General features: G+C 31.7%; 1 protein-coding gene and 1 long non-coding RNA gene across 2 annotated transcripts; both read right to left on the bottom strand.

The window, feature by feature from the left end:
* Positions 1-4,469: 4,469 nt before the first annotated feature.
* Positions 4,470-18,744, bottom strand: LOC111417635 (ATP-dependent RNA helicase vasa). Its single transcript, XM_023049965.2, has 8 exons — positions 18,463-18,744; positions 18,281-18,380; positions 17,768-18,192; positions 13,699-13,884; positions 13,235-13,636; positions 12,982-13,177; positions 12,636-12,923; positions 4,470-4,826 (listed from the first exon to the last, which is right to left on the bottom strand). Exons 1-8 carry the CDS (start codon positions 18,502-18,504, stop codon positions 4,582-4,584), a joined length of 1,884 nt encoding a protein of 627 aa, XP_022905733.2. The 5' UTR covers positions 18,505-18,744; the 3' UTR covers positions 4,470-4,581.
* Positions 18,745-18,876: 132 nt separating this feature from the next.
* On the bottom strand, positions 18,877-19,132 carry LOC139430377 (uncharacterized). Its single transcript, XR_011640861.1, has 2 exons — positions 19,068-19,132; positions 18,877-19,012 (listed from the first exon to the last, which is right to left on the bottom strand). It is a non-coding gene; the product is annotated as an uncharacterized lncRNA (long non-coding RNA).
* Positions 19,133-19,156: the final 24 nt, after the last annotated feature.

Raw genomic sequence — 19,156 nt, 5'->3', positions numbered from 1 at the left:
GAAAAAAATGAATAGCAACTTTCTAATGTGCCGAAAAAAGTTTCTGAACTTGCCCCAACTTAGGCAGCGTGTAACGAATGATTTGAGCAACGTACGAATTCAACTTTGGGATTTATTTCCTTAATTCTTTGCTGAACTCCTAAATGCATTCCAGTCATATCAGCAGCATTATCACATGCTTGGCCTCTACAGTTGGTTATATCGAGACCATCAACTTCAGGTTTGCTCAAAATCATCTTTGGAATTCCTTCAGCAGTTTTATCTTTTGTTTCAATGAAATCTATAAATGATTCCACTACTTCCTCATTTTCAATCATTACGTATCTTAATGCCTGACAGTGAAATTTCTGGATCAGTGTAGCTAATCGCTACAAAGTTTGCCACCACTTCTTCCGCGTCTCGGGCTCTATCGTTAGTCCTTGAATCTAAAGTTGTTGTTTTGCTGCTCTCCTGCTCTTTTAACAGTCATGATTCATGAATGAGCATAGAGTAAGGATGGAAGATGTAGCAACGATAACTCCGGCGAAGCTACAATCAATAAGCTTAGGGTGAAATGGGGGATAGAGAAGGGGACACTAGACATAGATATAGGATGTGTAACGACAATATGACAGCAGTGGGGTGGTTGCTGATGAGTAAGAGAAGAAGTATGGAGGTGAATGATGATGTGAAAGTGTTTGAGAGCTTCGCCGAAGTGCAGGGAGAATGTAGTTATGACGGAATCGATAAGGTGGTAAGCTCAGAAGCTGTGGAAGGGGATGTGAGGAGGGTGTCTGTAAAGGGGGGGGGGGCAGATGGATGGAATACGATTAGGGTACAGTGGTGTATAGATTTATGAAAGATAGGGCATTCAGCTGATGGCGGGACATGATCCACTCAATATATATTTGAGAAAATTTCGACTGAGGGAGACGAAAGGGATGTTTGTGTGTGGGGTAAGTGAGAACAACCTGCAGCATATCTTGCAGGAGTGTCCGGATGGAAGGAGAGAAGAGATCTCGAGAGACTGAGAAAAGATAAAGAAGAGTTGAATGGCATTATGGATCACAGTGATATGCATAATTGGACCTGGCTGGCGGCAGGGGTTGTGTTTGGTTATGGCGAGTAGTGCTAGTTGTTGGTAGGCGCAGGCGGTAATAATTTGGCATGGTGTGTTCACAAATCAAATTATCACTACCAATTGAAATTTGTTCTAAAAACAAAATAAAATACTACTTATTTAAGTAATTACCCTCTTATTAAATAATTAATTAATTTGATGATTTTCTGATTATGAGTTAATTCTTAAATAATTTTCTTGATAATGTGTAATGTACCTTTAACTTGAATCCGTTCAAACTGCAGTCGAGAACGTACTGCGGAAGATTCCTGAGAGACTTACTTAATTACATTTATTCCTCAAGACAAATAACACTAGTTTACAAGAAAAATCTCGAAGACTGTGATATTTTCGTCCAGTTTTCGAGATATACCCAAAAATGTCGAAAATCGTAAATTAAAAAACATAGTAACATAGTTTTTATTTTGCATAGTGTGCTTCTGTAGCTATATGGACATGAAAGTAAAGATCCAGACAAACATTTTCAGGTATTGATGGCATAAATCGGACTTTCCGTTATTTTGCTCCGGTAAAATACATTCGACCATGGTGTCCAATGCTTCGAAATTTAGAGAATTAAATGTTCTACAGGATAGAATAGCTAACTTTTTTGTTCATATATAATTCTTTTTAGTTACGGTGCGATTAACTGATAAAAAAATGGGAAAAATGCCAAAAAATTAGATTTTGTTGAGTTGTTTAGGAACCGTTAGTTTTTTAATTTACGATTTTCCACATTTTTGGGTATATCTCGAAAACTGGACGAGATGGAGAAAAACTGAAGACAGTTTCAGAATCAGCACAACATTCTACGTTATAAAAAAATATCGCAGTCTTCGAGGAAAAAATTGATTAAAATTTGTAAGCTAGTGTAATTAGTTTCATAGATATCCCTAAGTTTATGGGTATAAGTTGAGAATCACCCTGTATTACAGCTAGTCTGTTTACGAAGGATGTAATATCATTTAGTAGAAAATAATGAATTCATTAAATATTGTTATCAAAAGGACGAACATCGAATTAATGTACAGAAACGATACAACGAGTCACTGTCCAGAGAAGGTTGGAAAGCACGGAAAAAACAAAATCTTTAGCAATTATACTTGAATGTATAGATTGTAATCATAAAATTAGTGTAGATCATTTTGGGCTCTACATTGAAAATCATCATTGGCATGACAGCCCTTTGTGTGTCTTAACCTGTTCTAAGAGTGTCTCTATTCTGTTTCGCATCTTCCTTCTATAGTTCTCGCAACTGGTCCTTAAGAAATAAGAAAAGACCTGGAATTAATACCCACACTACAGTTTATAGAGCAAAGACAGCTCGGTTGGTGGGAACACTTACAAAGAACGGCAACTGTGAGAAAAACTAAACGCATGAGAGCCTAGATGTGGATGAAATAAATGAAGGGGAATACCGTAACAAACGAACGAACTTCCAACCGGAAAAAGTTATTGAAAAAGAAGGTTTTTCAAGAAAATCGAGCAATTCACTCGATTTCTTTCTTGAGTATAGCGTAATGTACCTAATGAAGGAATTATATTGTAAAAGTAGATGTCTAAATATGACCATTACATTTTCCTGTAATAAAGAACTTTATAAGCATAAAAGATTCGACTGAAAAAATTGTTATCCTTATTTAATAACTTTGAAACCACAAGAAAACCAATGTTTCAACGATTAGCAGCTATAGATAGTGATAGGTCGACTGATTCCTTGCGAATCTATTAATGTTAATAATATAAATTAAATAAAAACAATAATTTTTCTGGTCTTTTTTATTTTACTGTCTGACCGGTTTCGGCTTACGCCATCATCAGAGACATTAATAATACATTATTACATATGGTATGATACCATAAGCCCGTCAATCCTCGTATAACAGTGTTAATTTATATTTTATTGTAAAATTTTAACTTTAACCTGCGTGGAATGTGTTTATATTTCAGGATTTTTAATTTTTAACGTATATACTTGTAATATGATATATATAAGCAACAAAATGGATTTAAGGTGTTGCCAGAATCAGTAATAATGTATTATTAATGTCTCTGATGATGGCGTAAGCCGAAACCGGTCAAACAGTAAAATAAAAAAGACCAGAAAAAGTATTTTTATTTAATTTATATTATAGAAAATACTGGTCAACATGGATCAAACTCGTTCATTTAATTATTGATGTTAAGTTCGATGCAGGTATTCTTTGGGGTGGTTGGGTGGAGAAGAAGTAAACATGCCAAAAAGGCGGATCGGTCGTCATCATGTTTTATACATGGTGACGGTAAGATTATTATAAACAAGATATTATCATATAACCTCGCATATCCAATACCGATCTCACCTCCATGCAGTGAACCTTGGTAACCTGAGCAACCTCACCTAAGATGCGGTAGCCAACCTATATGGTAGATGAGGTCAAGGCCAACAGAGAGTGGCGGAAACGGTCCTTGCTTGGGGACAACAACCCCATCCTGTAAAACAAAAGTATGTTACGAAATCCAAAAAAATTAGCCTTGGAAAATGAATTGATGACTTGCTTAATAGCTATAATTAAAGAAATTGAATTTATAAAATTTTTATGACAATGTAAATTATTAAAAAATTAAAACGATAAATCATAATAAAAAGATATTAAACCCACACTTATTTAAATGTAAAGATTCATTGTTACAACTGTAATAATTTTGCAATGAAAACATTAATTTTTACCATCACCATCTTAGCAATAATATATTGCTATACAAGTAAGCTATTAATTTCTTTTATAGCACAATTAAATTGATAAAATAAATTTTAGATGCCGAAGAAGAAAATTCAACATCAATTACAAAGCATAAGTCATTTATCTCTGTTATGCTACGTCCTCTCCTTCGCCAAATTCGTCCGCTTTTGGCAATTCCAGTGAAAATAGCCCAAATTCTACACTTAAATCGGCTCTTATTCATCAACAGCATCTACAACATAGCTAAAGAATTATTAGGGTTAATAGATATGTTGTAAAACAATGAAAATAATGTAGGAGGATTAATTTATGATATTAAAAGAATTACAAAGGTGACATAAAAAATGAAAAATCCTTACTTTGGTATGCTATAAAAAAATATTTATTTTCGAAACTCTAATAACTAAGACTCAAAATAAGTATGAAACAATCATTATTTTTGTAGGTATAACTAACGAAACAAAACAAAACTTTTTCGACGATAAACGAAACTTAACCAAACATTTTTAAGTTTATATATATATAAATCATAACTTATATAAACTTATAATTTGTTAACGCCATCGTAAATGTTTTTAAGTCATAATATAAAACGAAACAAAACAGAACTTCATAAACTTAAGTTAACTAAACTGCGAGGCACAGCATGTTGCAGATCCGTTTATTTTCGAATTCTTATAGTTAGAAATAAACTCAAAATAAATGTCTCACTATAAGTTAGCGAAAGAAACTATAAAGGGGGCGTTCTACTCGCGACGATTACCATTCTTCATCCTTTTCCGCAACAAAGTCCTGAGCGATCGTTTGCCGATCTTGGCCATAACTGTCTCCGCGAACATCTTCGCCACCAAACGATGAAGACTCGTACATACTTCTTCCTTGTCCCGACTTTTCTAGCCAATCAGGAATTGGTTGGTCTGCTTGCTTTAATATTTTCACTAAATGACTTGCTAATTGTCTATCTGTGTCGCCATCAAATAAACTCGTTGCTTTACCACGATTTCCTAAAAAGAAAAAAATAAATTATTATAAATCAAACCTAGTTTGATTCAAGAGAATTCATAGAGAAAACAAAGGATTCAAATTTAAAGGTGCTCTAATGGTATCATTTGACGTCACTAATCTTTACTCCAACATCCCAATAAAATTCACGCTGGACATTAACTTTTTCATTCTGTCACCAATAACCCAGAAGAAATAGATCATTTCAATTAAATATTAAAACATATATGTACACAAAACTTTTGTACCCTCAATAACAACTACTATAACATAGCCAAAGGGTTACCTATGGGTATGCCACTATCTGGATTCCTTGCTGACATCTACGCAACCACGTAGAAAATGAATTCATAATCAACAATAACAACCCTTTTTTCAGCAATATTAAAAAGTTATTATGTAAATGACATTTTTTGCATTTGGGGAGGTAATCTTGAAACATTAAATTTATTTCAAAAACAAATTAATAACGCACACGAAAAACTAAAATTTACTCTCGAAATTGAAAAAGAAAAACAATTGAATTTCCTTAGGATTCTTAACAATAATGATAAAATTGAATATAACAGTTTTCGTAAACCTTTAACACTACCCATAACGATACCTTTTGATTCTGCCCATTTTTACTAAGAAAACTAAAGTACATTGAAAACCTTGCTAATGTCAATAGTTTCTCCCTCACCATAATCAATAAACTTATAAAAAACTATAAACTAAAAAGAGATCCTTTATATACTAAAAACAATACATATCACCATTTATAAATCCATACCCTACAATAATTTAACTATCCAATCTAAAGCCATTTTTGCAAAATATAACATAACATTGGCTTTCTCCAACAGCCACATAATAAGTAAGATTTTGTCAAACTACCATAATAAACAAGAAGCCTTACAGAGCAACGGAGTTTACTCTGTTGAATATCACAATTGCAATGCTATACCTATACAGGGTGAGTTATTAATATCCCGGCGGATGATAATTGCTAAACCGTTTGAGAAAGAAAAAAAATATTTTATACAAAAGTTCTTTGACTCACCACTTTCTATTACGTAAAATTATTTCACTTATACAGGTTGTTCCATTTAGGCATAGCGGAGAGTATATAGATTTTTTTAAATGGAACACCTGTATATTTTATCATATTATGAATAGCATGAAATTTGTTTATACAACCGTATATGTTACTAACTCATACCGTTCATAATTCCTAAGATATTCGACTGTTTTTCCAAAATGTGTTCATTGCAGGATGTTTTTAAAAACGATGTCAAAAGGACTGTTTTTCTAATTTTGCCTTGAAACTATGTCAGATAATAGTCAAAGCCAGTAGGTAAACGACAGTATCCAAAGATATTAGATACGCTATACAGCAGTGTTGTCCACTAATTTTTGATCAAGATCCACTTTTTATATAAATGTCTTGACAAGATTGACCGAAGGGTTTAAAGTAATCTTCCTTTTTTTTTTTGCTCTGAGGCTCATATATATTTCAGATTCATAATTTTTTTGGCAATTGACGTTATGGTCACCACTGATTTAGAGCTTATAAATAAAAAATGGTAATAATTGAGTTCAATCTTTTTATGGATCTAGTCTTTATGGTCCATTACTAAGGTTTTATGTATGAAAAGTATTTCCCCATCGCTTTTAGTTTTTGAGTTATAATTGAGTTAATTTTCGAAAATCAACAATTTTGATGTTTAATCGATTTAGAGCTTATAAATAAAAAATGGTAATAATTGGGTTCAATCTTGTTATGGATTTAGTTTTTATGGCCCATTACTAAGGTTTTATGTATAAAAAGTATTTCCCCCATCGCTTTTAGTTTTTGAGTTATAATTAAGTTAATTTTCGAAAATCAACAATTTTGATGTTTAATTGATTTAGAGCTTATAAATAAAAAATGGTAATAATTGAGTTCAATCTTTTTATGGATCTAGTCTTTATGGTCCATTACTAAGGTTTTATGTATAAAAAGTATTTCCCCATCGCTTTTAGTTTTTGAGTTATGATTGAGTTAATTTTTGAAAATCAACAATTTTGATGTTTAATCGGTTTAGAGCTTATAAATAAAAAATAGTAATAATTAGGTTCAATTTATTATGGATCTAGTCTTTATGGCTCATTACTAAGGTTTTATGTATAAAAAGTATTTTCCCATCGCTTTTAGTTTATGAGTTATGATTGAGTTAATTTTCGAAAATCAACAATTTTAATGTTTAATCGATTTAGAGCTTATAAATAAAAAATGGTAATAATTGGGTTCAATCTTTTTATGGATCCAGTCTTTATGGGTAATTACTAAGGTGTTTTGTATAAAAGTATTTCCCCATCGCTTTTAGTTTTTATGTTATAATTGAGTTAATTTTCGAAAATCAACAATTTTGATGTTTAATCGATTTAGAGCTTATAAATAAAAAATAGTAATAACTGAGTTCAATCTTGTTATGGATCTAGCCTTTATGGCCCATTACTACGGTTTTATGTATAGAAAGTTTTTCTCCATCGCTTTTAGTTTTTGAGTTATGATTGAGTTAATTTTCGAAAATCAACAATTTTGACGTTTAGTCGATTTAAAGCAGTAGTGTCCACTAATTTTTGATCAAAATCGACTTTTCATATAAATGTCTTACCAAGGTCGACCGACGGGTTTAAAGTAACCTTCCTTTTTTTTTGCTCTGAGGCCCAGATATTAGATATTCAGATTCATGATTTTCTTGACGATCGACTCAAAACTGCTTTGCGATCGACCAGTCGATCGCGATCGACGTTATGGACACCACTGCTATACAGCATGTTCATAAAGCTTAGTTACTTTTGATGTGTTTCAAATGGCTTTTTCATAAGTTTTTAAATGGAACAGCCTGTATATTGTGTGATAGTTGAATTGCTCATCAAGTTACCTTTAGTTAACGATAAGTCATATATCTAACTTTAGTAGTTTATCTGATAATTAGAATTTAAAGAATGATGTGTAATAAAATATACATTATTGGTTCTTGGATCTTCTTGAAATGTCAGAAATAAAAAGATATGATAGTTTGCCCGAATATGAAACTCTAAATGATCAAACTTCATATTATTATAAACCCCTGTTCAACTATTTAAATAAGACCTCAAATTTTAAAACCTGATTTTGTTAAAAATAGTTCCCCTCCCTTTCTCATTCACTCTCCACCCGGTTTTATTATTTTATGGTTAAGACTCGTGTTGTATTATTATTCACTTAACGTTTGAAAGTTTCAGTGATAGATTTTTATTTTTTCTGTTCATTTTGAGATGTAATAGTAATTTTCGTGTTTATTTTTAAGAGTTTTTTTATTTGTTATTTCTTATAGTTTTTTATACGTTTTTTAATTGTGGTTTGCGTACTTACGTTTAGATTTAGCTGATGATGAATGTGATTATTCGAAACTGGTTCTGATAAAAATTTTAATAAATTAAGCAAGTAAGAAGTTCTCCTTTTGTTTTTTATTTTATAAAGAACATACCCTTCTATTCTATATTAACGTTCATTAAAACCTTTGGCTGGTTTTCTGAATGAACAGTAAATTGTGGAAATGTACAAAGGGGCCACTGGGGGCTAAGTACTGTGAAGAAATTCACCCCCACATGAAACTACATACAACTACTAATGTCCCACTTCTAGGTTGCTGCTTAACCTTCGAGCGGGCGCGCTCGATTTTGTAACACGAGCGGGCGCGCTGTGTATAAAATTTATAACACAGGTCCGTATCAATTTTCGAGCGGGCGCGCTCGATTTTATAACAAAAGCGGAATATAACAAATACATTTTATGACAACGGGTTCGCATTAATAAGTATGTATTAGGTTATTTAAAAAAACACACATTTTACTAGAGTAGAAGTATTTAATATGTATTAAGTAACTGTTAACATAAAATGAAATCAATGAAATGAATTCATTTTTAAAAATCAAAAAACATTAACAAACTAATAAAAAAACAAATAAAATAATAAATAAATATTAAAAAACAAATAAATTATTAAAAAACATACGCATTTATATTTTACATTTTGCGACATTTCAAGGTTGTTGCGATTTTGACGATTTGTAATTGTTAAACATTTTATATTTTAATTTGAATCAGATTCATTTTTACAGTCTAAACAAATTTCTTGTGTAGTAAATAATCTGGTATTAATTATAATTACGCTGGTATAATAATTGTCAGTAGTAACATTTCTGTTTGAATTTTCTATTGGTTTTACCAATCGCTTTACAATCCATCGGTTTGTTAGATACCATATACGGACCATCTGGTTGCTTGCCGCAATAAATTTCTATGTTGTATGCATAAAAAGTTTTCACATCGCAAAGTGCATACATTTTTATTCCATATTTAGCGGGTTTGCTTGGAATATACTGTATCCATTCACATCTACCTCGGAAAGGATGCAACATTTCGTCTATTGGGACGAATTCACCTAACTTGAAACACGCTGGCTGTTTTCTAGAAATTTCTCGAAGAAACAATTTTACGCCTATCGACTCTTGTAACTTTATCATCAAAGCGGAGAGATCGAGTTAAAAACAAAAATCGTTTGTAGCTCATCACTGCTCTAATCATTTGAATACCTGTTCCATCGCTGCACCAAATTTCTTTTACATTGGCAAAATGTGACTTTTTAATACCTATTAAGAAAAGTATTCCAAAATAAGCCAATAATTCGTTTATGTTGGTATCTTTGATATCTCTGCTTCGTGTGTAATCACGATTTGATCTCAGAGATTCTATATAAGTATTTCTATGTGCCACAATATTTTCAAGCATTATACTATCGATAATTTTTTGAAATAGTTCTAATTCACTAAGATTTTTTACACCACAAGTAGGACCTAAAACTTCTTTTATTATGTTAATATTTTTAGTTCGACTTGATTTTGCGTATTTTGTTCTTTTCCACATGCTGAGATTGTCTTTTCCAACATAAAAATCTTCAATACATGTCTCAATGCTTTCTTCATCCTCTTCAGAAGAATTATCCTCTTCAGATGCGCTGTCAAAATTATTCACTTCAATTTCTTCATCACTCAAATCACTTCCGGCTTCACTATCTTCTTCTTCTTTTTGCGGTTTATCAAATAGTCCTTGAATGTTGTTTTCAATGTCACTTTTAGATAATATTTCTGGTGCTGCCATCATTTATCTATTATATTTTAACACTTGTTATATTTTAACACACTCAATATTTTTTTCAACACAAAAACTTTTGAATAAGACGACTTCTTTTCGCTCCAACGACACTTTACACAATGACTGTAACGCTGATCTCTAAACTTATATATTGACAACCGTATTCTAAATATACCCCGAAATCCTCCAAGGATTACCTACGCATAAAAACTAATCGTAAATAACTCCTAAAAAATAATTACGGCCTGTGCAAACAAACCCTCATGGCGTTTTAAAATTTAGTTTCCGGTCCCAACAGATCTCTTATTTACACGCAAGAAACCTGAATATATTGAATTTTTATACAAACTAGTGAAAAAATTGAAAAGTTTGAAATATTGAACAGATGAAGCAAAAAATTCCGATTCCGACAAAACTTTCATTACGGACCTGTATTTTTCTAAATTCTGCAAACAACCCAAAAACTTTCACATATGACTCGAAACGTGTTTATAATACATTTACACCATAAATTCATCCCATAATATAAATACGGCCTTATCAATCAGCAATTAATGTGTAAAATTCTTATTTTTTACACCTTTTTTTGCCGTAAAAACGACGACAATAGTTTTTTTTCTTTAATTTTCACATCATAATGTTCAAAATACATGGTTACACGAATACATTAGCGTTAAATCGTTTCAAATGCATTATATAAGGAAATATATTAAAAAAACGAAGATTGTGATAAATTTTATAACAGCGCGCCCGCTCGAAGGTTAACCCTTTCGCGACGATTTCTTTTCTGGGAGATGTAGGAATACATAAAACTTAGTGGTACTTAAATAATGAAGGTACTCCAAATCGAAACGTCTACCATGTTGGATAAAGAAAGAATCAAAGATTTTCAAACTTAAAAATGTTATAAAAATGACAACCTACTATCTATATCAACAGTGAATGCAATTATTTTAATTGCAGCTCACTTTTAATGAGGTCAAAAACCGAACTATGTACAAGATCTTAAACCATTCCCTTCAGCTTTTCCTCAGCAACTCTTATTCTTCTTGATATTTCCGCAAGGATCCTTCAAGAAATGAATTTTATAGCGAATTTTGAAAATTATCCATGAAAATTTTATCAAAGCTTCAAATATTGTTTTCTCAAAAACTAAGTTATTTTTCAAAAATAGTTGGTTCTTTGGAAAGAGGACACTTTTATTAACACTTTGGGTAATTTTCATACTCATATTCCAAGAACTGAAGTTTATACGAATTTTTAAATCTTAATCGGCGAAAATTGTAAAATTCGAAAAAATTGTGGATCATTTCAAAAATTTATTTCTCAAGAACTGTAAGTTATTTTACAAATCGGCTTGTTGTAATAAAAAGAGTATACTTTAATTAATAACTGGTGATATTTCCACAAGGATTCTTCAAGAAATTAATTTTATAGCGAATTTGGAAGTTATCGATGAAAATTGCAACATCGAAAATTTTTTCAAAACATCAAATATTGTTTTCTCAAAAACTAAGTTATTTTTCAAAACGTGTTGGTTCATTGGAAAGAGGGCACCTTTATTAACATTTTGGGAAATTTTCATACTCATATTCCAAGAACTGGATTTTATACGAATTTTTAAAACTTAATCGATGAAAATTGCAAAATTCGAACAAATTGTCGATCATTTCAAAAATTTATTTCTCAAGAACTGAAAGTGATTTTTCAAAGCGGCTTTTTGCATTAAAAAGAGGATGCTGTAATTAATAATTGGTGATATTTCCACAAGGATCATTCAAGAAATTAATTTTATCAAAACTTCAAATATTGTTTTCTCAAAAACTAAGTTATTTTTCAAAATTGGTTGGTTCATTGGAAAGAGGACACTTTTATTAACATTTGGGGAAATTTTCATACTCATATTCCAAGAACTGGATTTTATGCGAATTTTTAAAACTTAATCGGCGAAAATTGAAAATCGGAAAAATTGTCGATTACTTCAAAGATTTATTTCTGAAGAACTGAAAGTGATTTTTCAAAACGGCTTGTTGCATTAAAAAGAGGATACTTTAATTAATGGCTGGATAAGTCGCCACTACTAGTTATTACAAATAATGAACTAAAACCAAAACAGAAAATCTTGTATAGATATGATAAAAATCAAGCAATCAATGAAAATTGATTATAAAAGAAATACTTGATAGAATAAAATACCTAGTAATATAAAACATGTATCATGTTTTCTTTTATAAGTTGTAATTGAAATGTTGCCCATTTTCTTTCTTGTTTTTATTATCATTAAGATTGAGTCAAGTAACAAATCCATCTTATTCATTGCCCCCATAAAAACCATTAGAATCAATAACAATGGCGATCTTTTTTCTTTATTATTAATGTGATACTAAAATATTAAAGCGAAATTCTGAAGTAACAGCAGCTTTCCTTGAAGCGCATTCTTCGCTAATTTTTTAAAAAACGGTTTTTCTCAAATATTTCTAGAATGTCTAGAATCTTGTAGGAACAAGTAACCAAAACTGAAGATCTATCTAAAGATAATTTGTTAGTCAAATGTTTGGGAGATCACGCTCAGAATGCTAACGAAAGTTTCAACTCGACGATTTGACAATTGACCCCAAAAATTAAAAATTTTTTCAAACTTTCTTACCAACTCGTCCAGTACGTCCAATACGATGAACATACTCCTCAATATCCTTTGGGAGATCAAAATTGATAACGTGTTTAACGTCTTTAATATCCAAACCGCGAGCTGCAACGCCGGTAGCAACTAAAATATTTCTAATGCCAGCTTTGAATTCGTTAAGGGCCGTTTCACGCTCCCGTTGTAAACGATCACCATGAATACTGGTCGTACTACAATCATTTTCGCTGAGAAATGTAGCCAAAAAGTCTGCCATTCGTTTGGTTTCGACGAATATCAAAGTCTTGTCGGTTCCTAAAATAAATAATAATATAGACCATTTATGTAATTGATTTATTGTCATTATCCTTACCTTCTTCTCTTAAGATATCAAGAAGTTTTTGTCTCTTCTTAAACTTTTCTACTTCATAAAAGACTTGTTCTACGTCGGCACAAGCTCCCCCAACAATTCCCACAGCCACAAAAATGTAGTTATTAAGGAATTTTCCAGCCAACATTTGAATTTCATCCGGAAAAGTTGCAGAAAACATCAACATATTCTTATCGGCCTAATAACAAAGAATTTCCAATTAATCCATTATTTCTAAGTGTCAAAAAATACTAACCACGTCGCTCATTGTAGAATGAGACATCATTTCTTCAACGACCGGTAAAAATCCCATATCAAGCATTCTATCTGCTTCATCCAAAACAACGTATTTGCACGAATCGAATCTAACGACACCCTTTCCCACAAAGTCGCTTAATCGTCCAGGCGTCGCTACTAAAATATTACAACCCTTGAGTAGAGCCGATTTCTGATAATTAACTGAAGTTCCTCCATAAACCACGCTAATTTTGAGGTACGACCCATACGCGAATTTTCGAGCTTGTTCAAAGATTTGAATGCTAAGTTCTCTTGTGGGAGAAATTATAACAGCGGATGGTTCAGCGGATGAACCGTCGGTAGCGGGTAATTCAGATTGCATAGCTAATAATCTATTTATTATAGGTAAAAGGAATGCTGCCTATACAAAAAAATAAGAAAAAATATGACTAAAAGAAGATGTACTAATTTGTTATAACTTACGGTTTTTCCTGAACCTGTTTGAGCACAGCCCATTAAATCACGATCGTTCATTATGATAGGAATGGCGTGTTTTTGAATCGGCGTCGGTTTATTGTAGCCGGATTTCTTAACATTTTCTAAGATTAATTGTCTGAGATTTGACTCTTCAAAAGATTTAATTGGAGCTGGAACGTTTTCTCCATTAGTCTAAAATTACAAAAATTAAAAATTAGGCTTTTTCCTTGCTAATATTAGAGATGAAAAAGGAGAATATTCTCAAAAACCAGAATATTCTCTATAATGTAAACCAGTTTATTAAAGTTTGTCGACAAACTTAAACAACAAGGCGACCTTTAGAAGACAAACGAAAAGAATAAAATATAATAATGTTAGTTTTTAAAGTGTTAAAATAGATAAGTTTTTGAGCGAAAACCCAACAACACGAAAAGACCTTTGAAAGAAAAGAAATGTTTTTAAAAGTATACAATTTTGACGTGGCATGCTCCTGAAGATTAATGTAAAAAACATTCGAAACCGGTAGAGCCAAAAATAAATAACCATCCAACTAGTAAATAATACACATAGTTTTATTATCTTTTAAAATAATACCTAAATACAAAGATGAAAAGAAACAATGAAAATAATAACATTTATTTATTGTCTAACCGGTTTCGGCTTACGCCATCATCAGAGACTTTAGGAATATATCATTAAATTTTAACAACACATGGGCCCTAATGAATAAAAATTTAGCAAGTGCTTTTTCTTGCAAAATCGAAGAATAAAGCTAAAAAGAAAATTTTTTTTAGTGTCGTCAAAGAAATTAAATTTACAGTTTCCTGTAAATTACGGTACTATAACTAAAAATTATTCTATTAAAAATTTATATAAAATTTACTAACATAAATATTCTAACATGTTAAACTTTTCCTCGTTTTTGTAATCCATCTTAAAAAAACAGGATTTTTAATTTGACACTTCAGAAAATTTTTGAATACAAACAAATGTTGCTATGTTTATTTCAATTAAAAAAAATATAAAGTCCCTAGATTTACAAAGTACCGCGGTTCATGACGCCCGTTTTCGAGCCAAAATGACGGTTTGACAACTTGTCACTGCATCTCACCACTTATTTACAAAAATATCGAGCCAAAATGGCGTCAAGCCGCGGTACTTTGTAAATCTAGGGACTTTAAAAAAATATATATCAGAGCGCCATCTATCAATAATTAATTAAGTCATTTAATAATAATATTAAATATTAATAAAAAATGTGAAATAATGCAATCTATTCCTACTTTTGTGTAAAACAAATATAAATTAAATAGTTCAACAAATGTATTTGTTTCAAATATCAGAAATATGTTTTCTAATTTTTAGTTAAAATTTACAGGAAACTGTAAATTTAATTTATTTGACGACACTAAAAAAAAGTTTATTTTTAGTTTTATTCTAAAACAATAAGAAATAGACCTGTCAAACCCTATATTTTTGTAATCAGAAAAAAATAACGAATTTAATAAGCGAATAATCAGTGGTTGTTTTCATTAAAAAAAAACGAAAATTGTCATGATAACTCATAATCTAAAGCGGAAACATTTTTTTTGACTACGTCATGAAATTCTCTGTAAAAAAGTGTCCATAGTTATAATACTCCACCTATAGTAATAACCAAGGTTTTACGATATTAGGGGAAAAACAAAAAACGATAGCGCTTTGAGGTTTTCGGCATCAGCAGTTTCTCGGAAAACGAAATCATGACATGTAAGAAACTTTTTTTCTAACTCTTATAGTTTCCGAGGAAGCCTATTGGGACATCGAATTTGAACCCCCCTGTACATTTGTAAGTTTTGGCCTGCTAAATATACGGGTGTGTCAAATGTCTGGAATATAGCCAATAACGTTTTAAAGAAAAATGTTTCAAATAAAAGTTTCTTTATTAATTGTGGCGCATTTTTTTGCGATATTTGCTTGTTTACATTGTTTTTAGTTTCGTTGCTATGGCAACCAACATTGTTATTTTAAATGGGATGCATATGTTTTTTTTGTATATTGATAGATGATAAATCCCTCTACGCGATGAACATACTAAATCATATGGTTGTACAAGAAAAAAATCGAGAAAAAATGCGTTCTCTGAAAATATTAAATCAGCAAATTACAATCAAAGTAGGCGCCGAAATAACGCCGTTGACAGCTTTCAATGTCAAAAATCAAAATCAAAAATCATCCCATTTAACATAATAATATTGGTTGCCATAGCAACGAAACAAAAAACAATACAAACAAGCAAATACCGACATAGACTAGTTTTAATCATAAAATGTCATAAAAAGGTGCCCTCTAATCAATTGCCGCTTGTTTTCCTATAAACACTATTATTTGAGTTGAGTAACTTTAGTGTCAAAGGTGCGATATGATAGGAGGAGCCAGTAGGTAAAAAAGTTTTAAAAAGCAAAAAAAGATTTTAAACCCTTTGGTCGATCTTGGCAAAACATTTATGTATATAAAAAGTCGATCTTGGTCAAAAATTAGTGAACACCACTGGTATAGAGTCTAAAAACAATTTTTTTTCCCCGAAAACCGTTAACGGTTACGGTATTTTGACGGTCGATTTAGATCGCTAAAGGCATCCTCTAAATCATCCTAAAATTTCATCAATTTCAGAAGTGTCCATCGGGATCAAATTCACCCCTAAAGTCCCATCCGCGGTTTATAAGAATGATTTTTTTTCTTGTTGCCAGGTCTCATGATATTACCTTTAATCTCACGATCACACGATTTGACATGTACTTCTCACGATTTTATTACAAAAATAATATAATAATTATTAGTGTTAATAAAATCAAAGTAAAATCATAGCATTTTCAACTCGAATTGTAGGTTACTGTTAATTTCTCTATTAGTTACTAATATTTTATTTCCTTTTAATTATATCACTTTTATATACAAACGTTGTTTAAACTATTTTTTGTAATTCGCGACGGTAATGAAAGCTCTAACAGTACTCAAACGGGTGTTGTAATGAGACTCCTTACAGCATCCGATGCTGTAATGAGATTTTAGTAACATTTTATAAAACCAGTTCAAGTTGGTGACATTGGGTCATTAATTTTTCTAGTTGTCAATGTGACAATTTTTGTCTATGGATGTTTAAACATGTTCTTAGCATCGAATACAAGGTCCACAATGATGAGGATATTGAACACTGAGCAATTTCTCTTATTTTGGGAGGTGTACATGAAACATTTTTTTCAGATGAATGCATTTTGTGTTTTGACAGTTTCTAATTGTCACTTCAAATTGTCATTTTCAAGTGTTACGGTGTTACCAACTGCTGCATACCTATTTCCCTACATTGTCAAAATTTACTTTATTTTTGTTAAAAAAAAATGGATAAAAACGCGAATTACAAAAAATAGCATAAAAAACACGTTTCATAAGACTTAAAGCACTCATTCATTAAAAAACTCGTGGCTTCGCCACTCGTTTTTCAACATGAACTCGTGCATTTCAAGCGTATCTTACGAAACTTGTTTTTTAATATACTATTACTTGAATCCTATGTCTATATGTAACATATTATTAAAATTGAGCGATTTTTAATCAAATTTCAACATCTCACGATTTTTTTATGACATGGCTAACGACATTCTATGTGTGCAACCTGGCAACCCTGGTTAAGGGTTACGGTGTTTTGAAAATTGATAAAAATACTTAGAACTGTGTTCTATTATGTGGTAGAATTTGGTTTAATTCGAAAGTGCCCATCAGGGCGAAAACATCCCTTTTTCGGGGGTGGGGGTTGAAAATTTTTTTTTTTACAAATGGGGGTTGTAAGTTGTTCTTCACGGTAAGAGTGACCTGTGTGTGAAATTTGGTGATCCAAATCGTATTGGTTACGGAGTTATTAATGTTTTAAGTTTATGGCTGGGATTTATGGATAACTTCACACCAGTTTTAAATGAACACATAAATTTAATAAGTAACGCCATCTTTTGCCAGGCGGCCGTTTCTATTGACAGAGGTGTTCTAGGTTAACTTTCAAAATTTATTTATCAAAGCATTTCATAAACCTTTTATTTCTTACCTTTACTTCAATATTATCGTATTTCATAAAATTGATCCCAGATGTGTTTCCAGAATGGAACATTTCGTTTTCATCCTGTGTGGGATCTGGAGGAATATAAATTTCCCTCTTCTTTTCTTCCTGCTCGTTTCCGCCATCTCCAAACCCACCTCCTCTGTCTCCTCCACCTCGATCACCACCTCCTCCACGCGACCCCCCGCGAAATCCACGCCCGCCCCCTCTTCCACCTCTACTAGGCCGGTCATCTCCATCTCGATCGTCTCCTCTATAACTATCACCATCTCCATTTAAGTTCCCATCAAAACCACCACGACCACCTCGGCCTCCACGTCCTCCTCTAAAATCCCCGCGACCTCCCCCTCTACCTCTACCCCGTGGTTTATCAAATCGTCCGGAGCCAGCACCATAATTACCATTGTTTGAATCTACAAAAAAAAAAAGATTTTTGGGACTATATGCTAATAAATGTATTTTAAAATAATTAAATTAAGACTAGGTTATATTTATATTCACCAAATGTAGGGGTATCATCCCAATTGCCACCGGGAGGATCGTTGTCAACGTTGCTGGAGAATCCTCGACCTCTGGAAAAGGCTTTTCCGGAATCAAAGTTCTAACACACAAAAAATTATCAGTGTTAAGATAAAACTGTTTGAATAGGATAAAAAGCAAATATTATTTATCAATTCACTTACATTTATAACGACCGGAGTCGGATCATCCCAATCTTCATCCATTTCGTTGATGGATTCTTCGCAAAAATTAACGGAAAAACGTGGGACGAGAAACGCGCGAAAACCGACTAATACCTAACCTTAAAATGAATGGAAACGACGATTGATACCGACTAGTTTTTACTGGACTCGCTTTAACAGTGAGTTTAATCCAAATTCTTTGTAACAAAGGAATTAAACCGCGTGATAAAGCGATGTCTTTTACTTTCTGAGTGGTAAGGCCACAACCACAAAGCACGGACGCCTAAAAAACCAGTAAACTCATATAACCTGATATAACCATACAAAAAATGTCAGAGATACAAACGTTAAGACAAGTGAGATGCGCAAATTTATGCGCATATTTTAAAATATAAAAAAAAAATTTGTTGGTTTCTTATAAATTAATATCTTATATTCGCATTTATCTAATTATTTATAAAAAAATTAATTATTTTTTTATTTTAGCTCATAATTTTAATAAACTAACTTCAAGGGAGTGGTTATTCCATTTGACACTTTATAGATGGCGCTGAAAATTGTTATTTTAATAAATTATTAAGTTTAAACTCAAAATTTGCTTTTACCTTTGTTTATACATTATTAAAGTTGCTGAACCGAGTAAGTATGCACATATAGCGGTGTGGTGTACCAAGGTTTACCACGATTTATACAT

This window comes from Onthophagus taurus, chromosome 7 (assembly GCF_036711975.1).
Source record: "Onthophagus taurus isolate NC chromosome 7, IU_Otau_3.0, whole genome shotgun sequence".
Taxonomy (NCBI): Eukaryota; Metazoa; Arthropoda; class Insecta; order Coleoptera; family Scarabaeidae; genus Onthophagus; species Onthophagus taurus.
This window is presented reverse-complemented; position numbering and strand designations above follow the sequence as displayed.

What these genes read in the sequence shown, in the direction of transcription:
- LOC111417635 (XM_023049965.2), bottom strand. Translation starts at nt 18,504, where the DNA reads ATGGATGAAGATTGGGATGATCCGACTCCGGTCGTTATAAAT. An exon ending in AAACAGGTTCAGGAAAAACC is followed by an intron (nt 13,637 to 13,698) that starts GTAAGTTATAAC and finishes TTTTTTGTATAG; the next exon opens with GCAGCATTCCTTTTACCTAT. An exon ending in TGATATCTTAAGAGAAGAAG is followed by an intron (nt 12,924 to 12,981) that starts GTAAGGATAATG and finishes TATTTATTTTAG; the next exon opens with GAACCGACAAGACTTTGATA.